Genomic DNA, 17,993 nt, shown 5'->3' on the forward strand with positions numbered 1-17,993 from the left:
CAAAACTGTGTTTTGCATGAGAGATGTGACAAGCTTGCTAGAGGCAAAGTACTGAACTGGATTATGGGCCTGTCCAAAATCCACCAAGCCAAGTCAGTCAGCATCCCTACTGGAACTGACCCTAAGATAAGGATGTTAGCTTTGCAAAGGGTTAGATAACTTTTCTTGGCAAACAGTGGCCTCGTGATGGTAGACAGTATATAGAGAGATAGAGGAAAGAAAGGAGGTCAGCCTTTTGGGTTCCAGCCTGTCTCAAAGAGAAAAGGTAATTCAACAAAGAGGTAAGAAATGGTTTGTCTTTGCCTTATTTTGTTTACAACAGGACATTTAAGTGGGGAGGGAGTACAGATGAATCCTGCTCCTACGTCCTTATTTGTGCAGATTTTACTCATCATTACGTGGAATTATGTTCATCCTGAACATAGAAATGTCCCTTTTAACAAGAAAGGAGAAATTGATAGGAAAGTGTTCCCATCCTGCCACATGCATTGTTCCTGACTCTTTTCCTCCTCCCAATTGAGATGTTAAAGGGGGGAAAATAATGTCCCAATGTTCTATCAGACAAGCCTGAACTTTTTCTAGAAGCCAAGATGGTTAAACAGACTGCTATACTTTGTACTTACCATGAGACAAGATGCCTTACTAGAAAAGATTATAATGCTTGGGAAAGGAGAAAGCAGTAGGAAAAGAGGAAAACCGCATCACAATGAAGGAAGTCACAGCTCTATCTTTGTAAGGCCTGAGCAGAGTGGTTGATGATTACTTGGAGGTCAATGGGGTTGCCGTATTATATCAAAGTTGGCAAATTTATTATAATTTCCCTGCCACTGCAAATTGCATTCGGTGGAGATATTTTAAACCTTTCCATACATTAAAAATGGCCTTGGCTTCCCATTAAAATATTATTAGTTGGAACTTGCCTCTGTGATATAGTATTTTGTTCCACTTCAAGTCAGAATAGAACTGAGGAAACTTGATGCTATTGCAGTCACCATGCATATATGAATAGTGGGTTGTTACGTCCCTTTTTTTTTTTAAAGTACTCAATATCAGGACAAGTAAGCACATAGCCTGAAATCCATAAATTACAGTGCATTTTATGATACGGCAAACAGGTGGTGTTTATTACCTTTTCTAATGTAAAAGGTTGCACACATGGACTTACCTATTCATACCAAAATCCATGGATGCTCAAGTCCCATTATATTAAATGGCATAACACAAGAGTGTTCCTATATAAAATGGCAAAATCAAGGTTTGCTTTCTGGAATCCATAGATGCAAAATCCATAAATATGGAGGGCTGGCTGTAATATGTAATTAGCTCATCAGAATAGCTCATTAGTCCCATTCCTACCTTTAGCATAAACTGGTTGAACTGTTGAAATGGCATCCCATAAATATTACTGGAAAATGGCTAGAAAATTAATTGCTATAATTTTTCAATGACACTGTGCTGTGGAAAAAGCAAATTCTGTGGCACATCTAAATGGAATGTAATTCCAACCTGGTGATGCTACCACTGTTATTACTACCTATCTTCCCTAAAAACTTTGCATAGCAGTCACATTTTATTCTCTGCTGCTTTCCCGGTTTTGTGTCCTAGAACAAAGAACAACTCTGAACACAGAACGTTTCCTCAGCAGCACAGAATTGGGACCCTGCTGCCTGTCCTGATCTGATCATATCCCCGGAGGAAGGATCTGCCTGAGATGATCAGATCCAAAATCATGCCAGAGGCAGAGTACAAATTTAGGCTTTCATCCACTTTGTGAAATGGGCCTCTTGCATAATGTGTGCTTACATAATCAGAGGATGTGAGGCATGTAGGCTATCATAGATGTTCCTGTCCCCACTCACCACCCCACTGCTTCAGCTCGGAAGGCAAAAACATGAGTTAAAGATACATTTTCTCTAATTGGTTTATATTCCCAGTGTTAATGACATCATCATCTTGTACAACATTATTAATTCTTTACCACTTGAATATATAGTTTCCACAGGGTAAACACAACATTTATTTTCTTGCATTTATATTCACTGCTATGTTTTAATACTGTTTATTTCTGATATTTGTCACTATGGTTGACCATGATCCTGAAGAAAGCTGTCTGACTCTACAATATTATATTTCTGTTACAGGGACATTTTAAAAGAAGATGTTGAGATTTTGGATGCTCCTATTCTTTGTGGGCTTAACAGTGTCTGTAAGCGAAAAGAAACAAAAATGCCTGGGAGGAGGTAATCATAAGCAGAGACCTACTGAAGAGAATAACTTAAAAGAATGCACCCTATATACCAAATGTAAGTGTTGTGAAATCTGTGGAAAAACATTTGCAAAATGATTTAAACCGTTAGCCTTTATATGACCTCGCTGCCTGTGGTGCCATCTAGATTAATAGGATGAATTGAAATATTTGTTGGAGTTTTAATACTTTAATTTTGTTTATATAACAGCCAATGCAAAACACTTTATCCATTTTTAAATAAGCTGTAGAAGTACCATCTGCTTTGATTTAATCAATATGTATTTCAGTCCACAGAGCAATTGGTTTCCACTCATACCAGAAATGATTTCAGACTTTTTAAATTTAATAGTGTGTGATACCCTGAAGCTATACATGCCTTGGGTTTTACACAAATTTGTGTTGCCTGTAAACATTACATGGAATTCATTCATAAAATGTACAGTAGGTCCTCATATTATGAGACTTCATGTTACACAGTTTGAGTTATATGAAACAGACTCCTTTCTCAGTGGAGAGTGGTGTATGGCTGAAGACCCAGAGTCTTCTCACCAGATTTGGCACCCGGGGGAAAGGTTTCAGATATCATGCAAAAATCATAATACACGAATGGTCTCAGAATGGATCCCTTATGTAATACAGGGATCTACTGTATTGCATTATTAATTGAAATTGTGATACATGGCAACAGCTATCTGCACATAATGGATAAAGACAACAACATAATGGATATATGTTGTTTGTGTGAGGGATGGTAAATGTAAATAAGCATATAGATGTATCCTGCAGTATAATAAAATGTCACTCAGGCTTGTGAAACAAGTAACAGTATCTTTTTACTTTAGTTCAAAAGTTTAAACAACGTAACAATATATATTTCAATCTCTTTGAATTCAGGCAGAGAACAGAGAGATCAAATAGTCCTTTTATATAGTCTTTAAAATAAGCCCCATGTCTTAAAATGATCAGTCTTCAAGATAGTTGGCAGCCAGCACTATCTCTTCACTGTCCAAAGCGAGAAAATGGAAAAATGACAGTTAGAACCATTGGTCTCAGCAGCTAGTCAGAGGCAGCAGCCAATCAGAACTCTGGCTCTTGGCATGCTCAGCCATCAGCTGCTGACGCATCTCTCTCCAGTTAACCCACCATATCATCGCATCCTTTTTCAAATCTTCAGTTTGTATGTCATTGAATATTGCCAATTTGGAAGTCGCTCTGAGTCCCCTGTGGGGTGTGATAGGGCAGGGTTAAAATATAGTATATTAATAAATGTCACTCCTATACAAAAGGTGGTCTATGATACAAATATGTGACAACAGTGTTGTCGTCAGTTTGACAACTGCTGATAAATTGTTTTAATACTCATTGAAACTAGCTCAAACATTAAAATATTGTATTCCTCATGCAAAATACATGTACAGATGATTACAACTTTAATTACTTGCTCAACAGACAAAAATGTCAATATGACTTGTCAATAATTTCATTCAATCAAATTATCATTTTCAATACCAACATTTGTGGAGCTTGTTTCCAAAAAGTACCAAATTCTTCTGAACAAATTTTCCAAGAATTGAAAAAAGGATATGCATTCTTTTGCTATAGAATGCAATTTTCTAAGCTCTGTACCAAAGTGATTTTATACATTTTGATAGTTTTAATCTGTAGTTAATATTCTATCCCTTGCCAAAATGTGATGTCTCCCAAAATTAATTTTTAGTACTTTTTGCAAACAAACTCCAAATTTGAGTTAAGAACATCATGAACTATCTGGGTATTTTCTGGAATACTTTACTTCTTTATTTTACACAATCAAGAAAAGAAGCAACTACCAACTTCCCATTTCTGACTACTAGTACAAACTTGTAAAGGTTCATAGTCTTCACAGTTGTGATCATGTAAAACAGTAAGCCTTTATAATGTTCTCCTTGTTTTTAATTCCCTACAGCCTCTTGTTGTCATGCAGACATTACAGAGGAATTAGCTCATTCTCCAGTAATTAAAATAAACACCACCTACTGGAACAGATGTGGAAATCTCAGTAAATCGTAAGTTACTTCTTATCCCCCCCCCCCCTCGCCATATTTTTCATATCTTACTGTATGAACTGTGTGTGTGTTTCAAATCACAAAAACATATGCTTCAGAGTGCCTCATCATTTATGAAATAAAAGATAGTAGAATATAGCACTCCTGTGTACCAAAAGAATATATACATATGAGTTTTTAAATATGCCCGTACAAGGTTTTCACTTGATATTCTGTCTAAAGTGCTGTTTCCTAAGAAAGTGGAAAATCATCATATAATACAGAGAGAGATACGTGTAATAACACATTTTTCATCTAATAACATTGTTTTTTTTCTCACATAATAGGTGTGAGGATTATATGAAGAAGCTTGAGTGCTTTTACAGGTGCTCACCGCATGCTGCTTTCTGGGCACACCACCAATATGAAGCTGCTATTGATTCTGTCCCCATGTGCCAAAAATTCTGTGATAACTGGTAGGTTGGATGCTTTGTGCCTGCCAGGCATTATCATCTACATGTTTATAATGACGTGAAAGAAGAGAGCTGGATCCTTCCATACTATACAACCATAGCATTATGATTTTGCTTTAATTGCAATGGGTTTGCAGGGTTTATAGTTTGTTGAAGCATTAAAGCTCTCTGGCAGATAATTTAAAGCACTCCATTCCAAACTGCAAGTCTCAGGATTTGACCGAATGTTGTAATGGGAGTTGAAATGGAGCCACACTGCTATAACTGTGTAGTGTGAAAGGCCCAGGTCTCCATCAGCCTATATGAACACATTCTAAATCACAAAGATTTAAGAGAGAGGACGGGACCATACCAGAAGGTGAAGCCCTATCATTTCCTCTGAACAGTTGCGATCCCATGTAGGATTACACTCTGAAGGGACAAAATGTGATTTAAATGTTAAAATAATGAAGTGGTTCATTGGTGAGGGCACTGATATTCAAGATATCATGTTACATTCACTGCATAACATTTCCTCTGGTGTAATTGTTGTTGTATTCTGTTGATCTCATTGCTGTGTATGTACAAACTGGATTGGCATCTAATGCTTTCCAACATGAAACAATCCCTTTCTTTATTGTAATAGAAGTTGGGTTAAGTGTATAAACTTACTATAATTTAGTATTAACTTCCAGAGTGAAGGCCACTCATACCCAGTAAGGCTTTTGATTTGTGATTCCTGGAAAGACACAAGTGTGTAGCAAATCCAACAGTTCTGGTGGACATTAGAATACTGGGTGAAGCAAATGTAACTTTTTGGGTTAATGCTTATTGTTATGAGCAATATATCAGAAATATAGCAATTATGGTTGCCAGACTGAAAACTGGAGAGTTTCAATAACTTTAATGGTTGTATAGAAGTGGGCATTTCAGCAAATATTGCTTGTCATGCAACCAGATAATGAGCAAAACACCTGGTGAAATTCTGTCTTTTACACAACCATTAAATATATAGGGACCATTTTCAGTTTTCATTCTGGAAATATTATTTGTGTCTGCCTTCATGTTACTTGCTGATTTATTGTGACTCATGCACTTCAAAGGGTTTTCGTAGGCAAAGAGGTTTGTCTATGAAAAGCATACAATACCTGATATTCATTGGTGATCTCACATCCAAGTACTAACCAGGTCTGACTCTGCTTAACTTCCAAAATCAGACGGGATCTGCTGCTGCTAGAGATTTTAGGATAGCAGTCTTATTACTGTAAAAGTGAGTTATTATTTATTTATGTACTGCATTTATAGACCGCTTTTCTCCCCCTGAGGGAACTCAAAGCAGTTTCCAACATAATAATGGCAAAATTCAATACCATGCATACATGTGAAAACCAAAACATAATAGCTAGACTATAACATATAACTATAAATTAAAAACCTAACCATATTAAAACATAAACTAAAATAACATTAGACATAAAATATAGAGTTAAAACATTGATAATACAATAAATTTGTATTTAAACCCATCCATTAAGTAACACAATTTAAAAACAATTATTAAAATCACACCATTCAAAATCAAATCCGTATCCGTTCCATTGGCCCGTTCACAATTTCTTATTCTATTACTGCACTAAAAACATTGCTGCCTGAGAGCTTGGTCACAAAACCACATTTTTACTTTCTTCCTGAAGGTCAGGAGGGAGGGGACTGCTCTAATTCCACTAGGAAGGGAATTCCATAGCCGAGGAGCCACCACTATCTCTCGTCCCCACGAGTCGCGCTTCCGAGGGAGGTGGAAGTGAGAGCAGGGCCTTCCCAGAGGATCTTAATCTCCAAGGTGGATCATAGAGGGCTATACTTTCAGACAGGTAAGCTGAGCCATAACCCTTTAGGGCTTTATAGGCTAAGGCCAGCACTTTGAATTGTGCTCGGTAGCAAACTTGCAGCCAGTGGAGATGGCATAACAGGGGAGTTGTATGCCCCAGTTAGAAATCTGGCTGCTGCCCGTTGGACCACTTGGAGCTTCCGAACAGTATTCAAAGGCAACCCCACATAGAGCGCATTGCAGTAGTCCATCCTTGATTCCTCTAACTGTCAATAATCCGATGTAAATATAGCAATTCTGTGGATGACACAGAATCCTCAGGATTTGGCTTGGGGCCTCTAGCCCCAACTCCAGCCTTTTAGGCATTTTCCCAATAGAAATGTATTCACTTAAGAGTTTTGGACAATGTCTCTATATATCCTGTATCGCTGAAGCTTAATGGCTGCTTATTACATATGCTAGAATGTCTTTCATATGTGACATGGCATCTAAGGAAATGTTACTTCTCCCTCATCCTACAGATGTATTTGCTTTAACATCTCCTGCATCTTTGCAAAGGATAATTTTTGCAGTTATTATCTGAGAAAGTAAGAGCTTGGCTTTTAAATAAAAAAAACTCATGTCAAGCTTCCTGTTGGCTCAGGATTGCCTGCTCCTAAAGCTCATCTTTCAGCCTGTCTATGGATTTTGGAGAGCTCTAGGGGCAGCTTCCCTTTACAACCCATCTGCCAAAGAGTCCTTGGACAGCTGCAGAGGAAATTGTGAACTTGACACATTTAATAATTCTTTGCTTTGACATAAGGATTTGTTTTAAATGAAAACAGATTTTTGGCAAAGCAAAGAAGTCAGAGCATTACTTCTTTATTATTATTCCGTTTCTTTGACAGTTGGCACCATGTGGTTTTCTCCGGATATACTTGCAAACTTCATCACACTTTAAAACTGAGTTTTCTCAAGTGCCTTTTTAAAATGGAGTACAAATCCTGAAACAGATTATCGTCTGTGGGAAGTGCTTTATTCAGGGAATAAGATGGAAGATTACAGAACGCGAGGGAAGAATAGTTCAGAGCATAATGTAGTTTATAATGAGCTCTCTGCCTTGGTAGGCTGCGAATTCTCATGAGAAAGGGTGATAATTAACTTTTTTGTATGTCACCTTTCCTCCAAAACTGGAGAATGGAACTGGAAAACTAAGAAAATTAGGACTGCAAATGTATGCAATCTTTCATTGAAATCAGCAATTTTAATATGCATGATTGCAGAAATTGGAAGTAGGCTACAAGATTCAGTAAAAGCCAGCTCACAAGTATTTCTAATAGCTTGACTGAGGGTGAAGCTTTTCCTTTTATTTTAACAAAAGTAGTATTGTGTTGTTGAAGGCTTTCATAGCTGGAATCACTGGGTTGCTGCGAGTTTTCCGGGGTGTATGGACATGTTCCAGAAGCATTCTCTTCTGACATTTCACCTGCATCTACGGCAGGCATCCTTGGAGGTTGTGAGGTCTGTTGGAAACTAGGCAAGTGAGGTTTATATATCTGTGGCATTTATATGGTGGGAGAAAGAACTCTTGTCTGCTTGAGGCAAGTGTGAATGTTGCAATTGACCACCTTGATTAGCACTGAATTGCCTTACAGCTTCATTGCTCTGAGGATGCCTGCCATAGATGTGGGTGAAACGTTAGGAGAGAATGCTTCTGGAACATGGTCATACAGCCTGGAAAACTCACAGCAACCTAAAAGTAGTATTCCCAAAAGGATATCTTCAGATGTCATGATACCTGCTGCTATACTCATCCGTTCGGGCTCTTCTCCCCCACCCAACTCCCGCTCCAATTTAAATAATTTATATGACTTCTTTATTAGCATGCATGATGGGAGTAGGGAAGAAATGGCTGCCAGGAAAAGCACTGTGAGGAAGGGAAGCCCATCCTATCTGCTACCAAGAATGGGAACATTGGCACAGGCGGGGCTTTTGATGCCCTATCCTTTGGAGGGAGTAGTATGCTTCCCCCCACCCTCCATTATATGTAGCTAAATAGACATTTTTCTCCATTCTCTGTGTATTCTTTCAGTCATCCATGTTTGTTTTCTTTTGTTTTCTTTCTCTATGTATGTATATATTATTATCGCTCTGTATTCCTTTGTGTTTGATTTTTCTCTTACTTTTGCACCTTCCTCCCATACAATAATTAATATACTCCCTGAGGTACCCATTCTAGAAAGACTTCTCTAGAGAAGAGGAAAGAGTTGCAGAAGAGGAAGGAGGTTGTGTGCAGATTCTTCCCTTTACTTTTACATTGGGAGAAGTAAAAATACATCCTTCTTCTGCACTTCTCTTTTTTCCTGAATTAGAAATAATAGAACAAGTGTCCTCTTCTTCACAATGTCCCTTTGTGAAGGCTGCGGAAAGCGTAGGCAATTGGATGCTTCTCCTCATCCTCTCTGGAAAGAGGATTAGAGACATGCTGCCTTCTTCCTTCCTTCGGCCCTCAGTGTCTTGGTCTGCGGTTTCCTTTATTTTAACCAAGAATATCAACTGGAACAGTAGTTATATAATTCCTGCCTGTATTATGTGACTTTGAAAAACTGAACCTCCATGTCACGTACAGCACAATTAATCATGACTGAGATGTCATACTTTTTGTTACCAGACTGCAACCTAGAGGCATGCTCTGTAAATAAAAAAAAAGTCCTTTTATTCACTCTGCCCCCTTCTTGCTGCATTAAATAGGAATCTAGTCATTCAGGGCTGCAAGAAAGGAAGAGGCTAAAGTAGACAATGAGATAAAGGAATGAATAAGTATAGGCAATAGCTGCTTCCTCTTCCTCTTCTGTTGTAGAATCAAAGAGCTGGAAGAGACCACATGGGCCATCTAGTCCAGCCCCCTGCCATGCAGGAAAAGCACAATCAAAACATCCCCAACAGATGGCCATCCTACTTCTGTTTAAATGCTTCCAAGGAAGGAGCTTCCATCACACTCTGAAGCAGAGAGTTCCACTGTTGAACAGATCTCACTGTCAGGAAGTTCTTCCTAATGTTCAGACGGAATATCTTCTGGTCCCTAAATAGCCAAAACATAGGATTTGCTATTAACCACAGTTTAAGTTATCTATTAGGGTTCTTGAAACGTATATCCAGTAGTGCACCCAAATGATCTCAGCAGTCCTATGCTTCATACTATTCATTATACTCCTTCGACTCTAACTTCAAAGCCTAATTGCTATAAATATGTTGATCTTTAGTTATGTTAGAAATGTTGACCATATCAGCTACCTTGGCAGCCACTCTCCACAAAAGTCAACTTTGACACTGAAATGCAACACTGCCTGAGCTCTGTGAGTGCAGCATTTCACCAAATGAAGCAGATAGTATTTGAGGATTAGGACATCCGCAGGGATACCAAGGTGCTTGTTTATAAAGCTATTGTCCTCCCAACCTATGACAGGCTTGCAAAATGTGGGCTGTGTACAGATGTCACACTCAACTTCTGGAATGATTCCATCAGCGTTGCCTCGCCTAAATCCTGCAAATCTCTTGGGAAGACAGGTGGACAAATGTCAGCGTCCTGGAAGAAGCAAGGACCACCAGCATTTAAGTGATGCTCCTCCGCCATCAACACCGCTGGACAGGCCATGTTTTCCAAATGCCACTGTCTCCCAAAGCAGTTACTCTACTCCCACCTCAAGAACAGAAAATGGAATGTTGGTGGACAAGAAAAGAGATTTAAAGATGGGCTTAAAGCTAACCTTTAAAAACTGTGGCATAGACACAAAGAACTGGGAAGCCCTGGCCCTTGAGCACTCTAACTGGAAGTCAGCTGTGACCAGCAGTGCTGCGGAATTTGAAGAGGCAGAAATGGAGGGCAAAAGGGAGAAACATGTCAAGAGGAAGGCGTGTCAAGCCAACCCTGACCGGAACCATTTTCCGCCTGGAAACTGATGTCCTCATTGTGGAAAAACGTGAGTCAAAAATAGGGCTCTACAGTCACCTATGTATCCACTGCCAAGACACTACACTTGGAAGGCCTTCATACTTGGACAATGAGGGATCACCTAAGTAGAAGTAAGTAAGTAAGTAGTTAATCTTTAGGCATTCATTTAGCAAAAAATAAGATCAGAGCAACTGTTGACTGACTGAAATCATTGCCAGGTGGGAAATAACTTTGTATATTGCTGACTGCCAGTTTACTAATATGCCAGTTATTTACTCCTGCACACACAGAGAGTGAACTGAATGTAATAAAATGATTAATAAGCCTACATGCCTTCTGTGTTCTATCAAGAGGGACTTCGCAAAGCAAAGCAACCTCTTGCAATTTGTCTCTTTCCTCACTTTGTAGGTATGACGCTTGTAAGAATGATCTCACCTGTGTCAAGAACCATCTGACTGACTGGGAGATTGATGAAAGAGGAGAAAATCACTGTAGGAATGAGTGCATCTCTTACAGACAGGTAGTGTATCATAAGCTACTCATAAGCCACAGACAAAGCTCATGTGTGAAGCAACCAGAAGATGAACTTAAATAAGAAAGATGTAAAATTAACAAACCATGCTTCAGTAAGAAATTTATCCACTTGGACCATTCCAGAATTCTAGTATATTTTAATAGAAAATAGGGTCAGTACACACATATTAACTGCACTATAAAAACACTTGAAAGATCAATTGTTAGCATAAGGCATGGTGGGAAGCCACAAAGATTTTGTAAGGGGGTGACATACTGGCTCTCCATGGGACCTTAAAGGGCTGCATTCCCTGCTACCTTCTCCCCAAAAATATTTGTACCATTTTGGTAGGGAACTTTGGTTTTAGTATGAATGCTGCTAGTGACGCCATTTTGTGTTGGCATTGGCCTTCTTGGGCTGTTTGATGTCTAAGGGAGACCTTTTTTCAAACAGAAAGAAACTATGAGTCAACTCCCAGCTCTGGTCACCTTGATTACATATGTCATAATGTGGCAAGCCAACTGGCACTGAATAGGAGCCCTCTTGCTTATTCCAGAGAGTAGGTCCCAACATTTCTGACTCAAGGCTCTATCATTATGTTACTCTCCTCGGTCCATGATTTAGCACTAGCCACAATACCAGGGGCAACAAAAATGGCAGACTAGGGACCCTTCCACACAGCCAAATAACCCAGAATATCAAGGCAGATAATCCACAATATCTGCTTTGAACTGGATTATCTGAATCTACACTGCCATATATTCCAGTTCAAAGCAGATAATGTGGGATTTTATTAACTGGGCAATGTTTTTTCATAGTGTAAGTTACATTCTCAGGGACATTAAGAAATTTGAGGATTGTGTTGGTCTATAATGGAAAATAAAAGTAGCCAGAAGCCAAAAAGGAATAGAATTGGACAGTACATAAAGGATTTGATTCTGGTTCTTCCCACAACCTACATACTTTTAACACTTATAGTAAATGTATCAACAATTTTCCCTCTTATGTGTGCAAATGGCTGACAGAATGGGGAATTACTGCATTTACTCTAATCTAATGCTCACTTTTTTTTTTTTGCAAAATTATCTTCCAAAATTAAATTGCACATTATATTTACATAATATGATAATCTTAGTGCTGACCAAAGCCAAAGGGAAAATTACTTTGAGGGAAGTTATCTCTAATTTAATTGTCATGACTCAATGCTATGCAATGCTGGGATATGTAGTTTGGTGAGGCATCAGTATTCTTTGGCACACACCCCCCCCCCCCCCCCATGATCCCAAACTATAGCCCCTATAAGCCCATAGCACTGAGCCAAGGCAGTTGAAGTGGACTGATTCTACAGCACATGCACCCCAAGGGGTTTTTTTCTTTGCTGAAAACTTTGGTGTTCAAACGCTTTTGTTTTTAAATAAGGAATTATAAGCAGGCAGACACTGTAATGTGCAGCTTTTCTGGCCAAATTACAAAGAGTGCACTTTTTGCTGCTGCACATTAGCCAGCAAATACTTCTTTTGGTTTCAGGGTTTTGAAAACTGAGGTGTGTATTAGATTCAATGGTGCATTAGACTTAAGTAAATACGGGTAATATTATTTATCCCAAACCAGTTGTTTCCAGTGCTAAGTCTTGTACTTGTCACCTTTATACTGACAAACCAGATCTCAGATTAGCTCATTCATAACTGCTTGATGACAATACACCTCAGGATTGAATGTTCTAAGCATGACAAGTTTTTTCCTCTCTGACACACAGATGTATACCAATGGGACTGACATGTGCGAGACCATGTGGGGCATTTCACTCAAAGTTAGCGATTCCAACTGCCTCTGCCTGCAGATGAATGAAATGGATGATAAAGTGATCAAAATCATGAAGGAGAGGTCTTCCAATAGTAGCACAACCACCTCCACCACTAAAGATGATGAAGAACTGTGTCACCTCCAGACAGACAAAATAAAGCAGGTGGAAGAGATAAGAGAAGACGCCACAGGAATATAATGTCAGTGGTAGAAGAGGTAAGCATCATTTTAAAAAATCAAGATAGATGAAACTGGGTACCTTTTAAATAGAGACATTTGAAATACATACACAAACATATAATTGACAACCACAAGAACATGAAAACCCAATCTGACTAAGTAATTTAAATCCCAGAAAACAGACATTACTGCAAATAATTTGAAATTAAATAAAAAATACCTACACTAACAAAAAAAACTTGGTTGAGCAACATTGTTCTCAGTCATTGGCAGAAGCTGAAAGAAAAGGAATGTAAAGAAACTTATGCTGTAATGAGCTCCCACATGTTGCCTGTCCACTTTTGGTGGCCCAAAAATTTCATAGATTTTTAAAAGGCAAGGAATACTCAGAGGTCTTTTGCCATTCTCTTCCTCTGAAATATAGCCTACAGCACCTGGCATTTGCTGGTGGTCTCCCATCCAACTGGGGTATAGTCACAGAAATTGCCTTCTTAGGACCCTTCCAGACAGTCTCTGGGCCCTTTCACACACCTCTATATCCCAGAATATCAAGGCAGAAAATCCCACATGATCTGAGAGTGGACTCAGATAACCCAGTTCAAAGCAGATATTGTGGGATTTTCTGCCTCGATATTCTGGATATAGGGCTGTGTGGAAGGGCCCTCTATATCCCAAGATCTGATCTCTACTTTAAACTTGATTATATGAGTTCCCACTGCCAGATAATCTGGAATAAACAGAAAACCTGGGACCAGATCCTGGGATATAGGACCTGTCTGGAAGGGCCCTTAGGGGTCCCAAGCAATGCAGTATCAACACATTTTTGGGTGCAAAGAAGGGCCCTTTCCATAAAGAAACAAATGCCATGGGATGTGTCTTTTAGGCACAAGCCTGGACTCAAGCCATTTAGGACTATGGTCAGTAATCAATACTCTGACTTGTTCATGGAAATATATTAACTTCTGTAAATGTTCTAAAATGGGTGCAATTCTTTTATGCGGCTTTGTTCCCATGAACATTCTGCCTGTTGCTTTTTTCTTGTCAAATCGAAACTACTAGACAGTTCCAGATAAATCATCTTGTAATAGTCAAATCTTTATATAACCAAGATGGATGCTGCTAATAGCTAGTTGTAAAGCTTGAATCCTGGCTTCAGTGTGATTTTATTGAACTACGAGGCCTTGTCCATCGGGGAGAGACCATTTCATGAAAAGACAAAATTAAATATCAGCCAGCTTAATCACTGAACTAATGTACTTGTACAGTGTATCATAAAATTGTAAAGCCAGTTAATGAATACACGTGTGGCCATGGAAAAAGTGCACCTGAAAGTCCTAATATGTCCAAGAATTGGAGGACAAGGCCGTTTCAGCACTCGCTCTTAGCTCTATTTGGCAACATCTGTGCTGAGTGCATTGACCTAGCAGTCAGAGCAATGGTCTGATCCCAGCTTTTCAACATAAGAAACTAGGGAGTCGCCCAAGGTTGGCTCTCAACAGAGGCAGCTGTTCCTGTCAGAACCTTTGGACCACTCCAGTGGATTTGAACCTTGAACTGGGAATTTAATTCCGCTTGCTGAGGCCCCTTCCACACAGCTGAATAAAATCCCACATTTTCTGCTTTGAACTGGAATATATGGCAGTGTGGACTCAGATAATCCAGTTCCAAGCAGATATAGTGGATATATCTGCCTTGATATTCTGGGTTATATGGCTGGGTGGAAGGGACCTGGGTCATTATGGGCCCTTCCACACAATACCTGCTTTGTACTGGGTTATCTGAGTCCACACTCAGATAATGTGAGATTTTCTGCCTTGATATTCTGGGATATAGGGCTGTGTGGAAGGGCCCTGAGGAAGTGGGCATTTTAATCTACATTATCAGAACAAGGTATAGCTTTGGAATAAAGTGTCATTAAACAATGCCATTATAAAAGGGGACTGTGTAATCTGAAGATGAAATTTGATTGCTTTGTTCTTTATTCATTCGTTACAGAGTCTTGGGAATTCGACAATCCTTTCATCAGCAAAAGATCCAACTGCAGTAAAGTTGCTAGGACCAAACATAAGACAACTTCTTTCTAGGCACACCTCCCCTAATGACACTGTTTGTTCATTTTAATTGTGCTAGTAACAAATTGTTCAAAGGCTGTTTGTGCATCAGACTGTCTTGGATAGGAGGGATGGGAAACATTTATTTGATATGACCACTGCAGCCATTTGCATAACCAGACAGGACAGCTGTCTCATCAGCTATGTGGATAGCTGTAGTAGAAACATCAGAGACACATGAAGCTACTTTTGTATTTCTTTGTGACAGATGTGTTTACTATTTCATAATGGCAGTATTTGTGTTTAAAACAATTACACCTTCCTGGTATCCTTATCTTTGTCCCTAGTCCAGGAAACTCACAGATTTCTTTTAAGACATTAGAATCATGTTTAGTATTTTTTGCCAAAATAGAGTTTAGTGCATGTGTTTTTCAGCTGTTACATCCAAATCAGCGTGTATTTTCCTTAAGCGTCATTATCCACCCACTCCTTTTTATCCTGGTTTCTTCTGCATTTTAGGGCCTTTGTAGAAGGGCCCTTTGATCCAATATATTGCCTTTTGTTAACTTCTGGTGTACCTGGAAATACAATTTTTGAAATATGACCTTTCAGACAATCCAAATGGAGAAGACAGGCTGTTCGCACACATAGGATGACCTGCCAAAAATATGGACAGCCATTCATATTAATTGGTGGTTTTTAAATTGCTGTAATAGGTTACATAAAGGCTTTTCAAGGAATCTGGCAGAAACATATTATTAAGGTCTGTTGAAGCTATCAAAATTAGGCTAATTCCAGATGGGTAAAAAATAAGCTCTCTGAAAGTCCCAGGTTTGCTCTTGTACAAGTCAATGTTATTTTGGAGATCTATTTGACATTCTCATTACAAAGTATTTCTTGGTAGCTTCCTGTGTCACCAAATATCTTAATTCTCACTGCTTATGTCAGTTTAAATTGACCCAGTACTTTCCAAAATTAAATGTTGCTTACTTTGTATGCTTCCGCTGTCTCAGATCCACTAAAGATGGCAACTGTCTAGTAAACACAATGATTGTCTCCAAGACACAAATTCCAGGAGGTTGCATAAGGAAAAGACAAATGTTAGCACTTAAAACAAATTTATCCTAATCCTTTATTTGTATAACATTGCTAAAGCACTTTGACTATAATTCCTGAATAATTTTTAGAAAGGCTCAATGGATACTAGTGAAATTCAGTTTCTGAAATGTTGCATGAGATTGTAGGTAACACCTGATCTAGTGAGAGGACCTGATGTCAACCTGGGAATATGCAGATACAATCAAAGCAAAGGGAACTGGAAATTCTTGATACTTTTAAGCTGTTTGTTGATTGCTCAGAAATAAAATATACTTTCTATGTGCCTATATGAAGTAGGACTCATGTCTTATGTGCCAAGAGAAGCAATGAGTGGAGCTGGTGTAGAGCCCTGACCACTGTTTTGTGATGCAACTAAAACAGAAGAAAAATATTTATAGGCTGCCTAAGAAATGCATGGGGCTGCCCTGAGTCAATGGGCAACTTGAAGTCACTTACATACACCCTAACACAGACTTTCAATGGGTTGCTGTGAGTTTCCCGGGCTGTATGGCCATGTTCCAGAAGCATTCTCCCCCTTCAAACTCCTCTGCAGCTCTATAATATAGGACCACATCCCTTTAATTCTGAATCTACAGTAATTCTTCTGTCCATACATTATTTTCTAGCTGGAAATGGAATGGAAATGCCCTTGGCACATTAAGCATTTGGTTCTCCTCTCCCCCACACAGCTGTGATGAATTCATGACACACACTCCTCCGTTAATTCTCTTGTTAAGCCCTTTATCTTTTAAGCAAGATGATTGTTCCCAAAGGGGGAAGTGAGACATACAAACATGAACACTACATGGCATTGAGTTTTGACAATATTCAAATCATTTGCCCATACAAACAAGTTGCCTCATTGAAGTGCAAACAGTCTTGGGCTGAAATACAACATTTCTCTAAATCAAACATTTCAGAGATCAAATATCATGACAAATATTTGTTCAACCTAGTTACCAACCCATCTGTTGCAATGGGTTGTTTTAGTACCAATCAATTGAGTTAATTTCATCAGACAGGCAAATTGCAACTATTTGCCTTGAACTCATCACTTATCCTTTCCTGGAGTGCTTCTGGTGGGAGACCATTGGAAGGTGTTCTTTTCACAAAAGAAGTTAATTAACAGATTATGTGTCTTTTGAAAATAAATGCTTTATAGTCTGTTTCCCACCGGGAGAGCAGTGGAAAAGAGCAACGTCATGTTTGAAGTTCAAGGCAAAGTCATTCTTCCTTTTAGAAAAGCATAACTTTTAGAGGAGAGCCAAAAACTCATTTTGGTAGAATTTTCCCAAGTGATATACAACCAAATGTAATTATGCAAGGCAATTTGGCTTCAGTTGTTAGACTGAATAACCTATTGACTCTGAGCTGTTAGAAATCAGAGAATATGCCAGTGCCTAAATAGCAGTTCTTCAGAAGTGTTTCTTAATACCCAAAAATATATCTACTCTCACATAAAACAACTTGTTTTATATGATGCACTCAAGAGACAAAATAATGTAGACTTTGGTAAAAATTTGGTAAAAAAAAAAATAACCCATTTGGTTTACTCACAACTTTCATGTGTTCAGCATACTCAGGAACACAACTTATCAGTTAGTTACAGATATGTTTGAGATAATTTCTGTGCCATCTGGTCAGAATATCTCTATGACAACAAAAACAGCAGGCAAGTGTTTGCAAGTCTGCGAACTGAGCAGTCCCAAAGTCTAAAGAAGCCTGTCCTCTATGCTCATCTCAGAGCAGATCATGTGGTCTGCAGCCCCTCCCACAACTTCATAGGAAAACATAGAGCAAGGAAAGAAAGCTGCATATCAGAACATACATACAATAAGTAAGCAACAGGATTATAGATAAACTA

General features: G+C 38.8%; 1 protein-coding gene across 3 annotated transcripts; it reads left to right on the plus strand.

The window, feature by feature from the left end:
* The first annotated feature begins 164 nt into the window (after positions 1–164).
* Positions 165–16,422, plus strand: LOC132773866 (riboflavin-binding protein-like). Of its 3 annotated transcripts, none has more exons than XM_060773422.2 (7): positions 165–265; positions 2,142–2,303; positions 4,194–4,293; positions 4,620–4,748; positions 10,892–11,003; positions 12,754–13,016; positions 14,976–16,422. In XM_060773422.2, the coding sequence occupies exons 2-6, from the start codon at positions 2,159–2,161 to the stop codon at positions 12,997–12,999; spliced, it is 732 nt and encodes a 243-aa protein (XP_060629405.2). In that variant the 5' UTR covers positions 165–265; positions 2,142–2,158; the 3' UTR covers positions 13,000–13,016; positions 14,976–16,422. The 3 variants fall into 3 exon arrangements, with proteins under 3 accessions (XP_060629405.2, XP_060629404.2, XP_067324007.1); XM_060773421.2 differs by having other exon boundaries at positions 175–281; XM_067467906.1 differs by lacking the exon at positions 165–265 and adding an exon at positions 1,876–2,003.
* The last annotated feature ends 1,571 nt before the right edge of the window (positions 16,423–17,993 follow it).

This window comes from Anolis sagrei, chromosome 4 (assembly GCF_037176765.1).
Source record: "Anolis sagrei isolate rAnoSag1 chromosome 4, rAnoSag1.mat, whole genome shotgun sequence".
Lineage (NCBI taxonomy): Eukaryota > Metazoa > Chordata > Lepidosauria > Squamata > Dactyloidae > Anolis > Anolis sagrei.

Excerpts from the sequence above, each read along its gene's own strand:
- LOC132773866 (XM_060773422.2), top strand. The coding sequence starts at position 2,159 with ATGTTGAGATTTTGGATGCTCCTATTCTTTGTGGGCTTAACAGTGTCT. Across the intron at positions 2,304-4,193 it reads ATGCACCCTATATACCAAAT|CCTCTTGTTGTCATGCAGAC; the intron begins GTAAGTGTTGTG and ends AATTCCCTACAG. Across the intron at positions 4,749-10,891 it reads CAAAAATTCTGTGATAACTG|GTATGACGCTTGTAAGAATG; the intron begins GTAGGTTGGATG and ends CTCACTTTGTAG.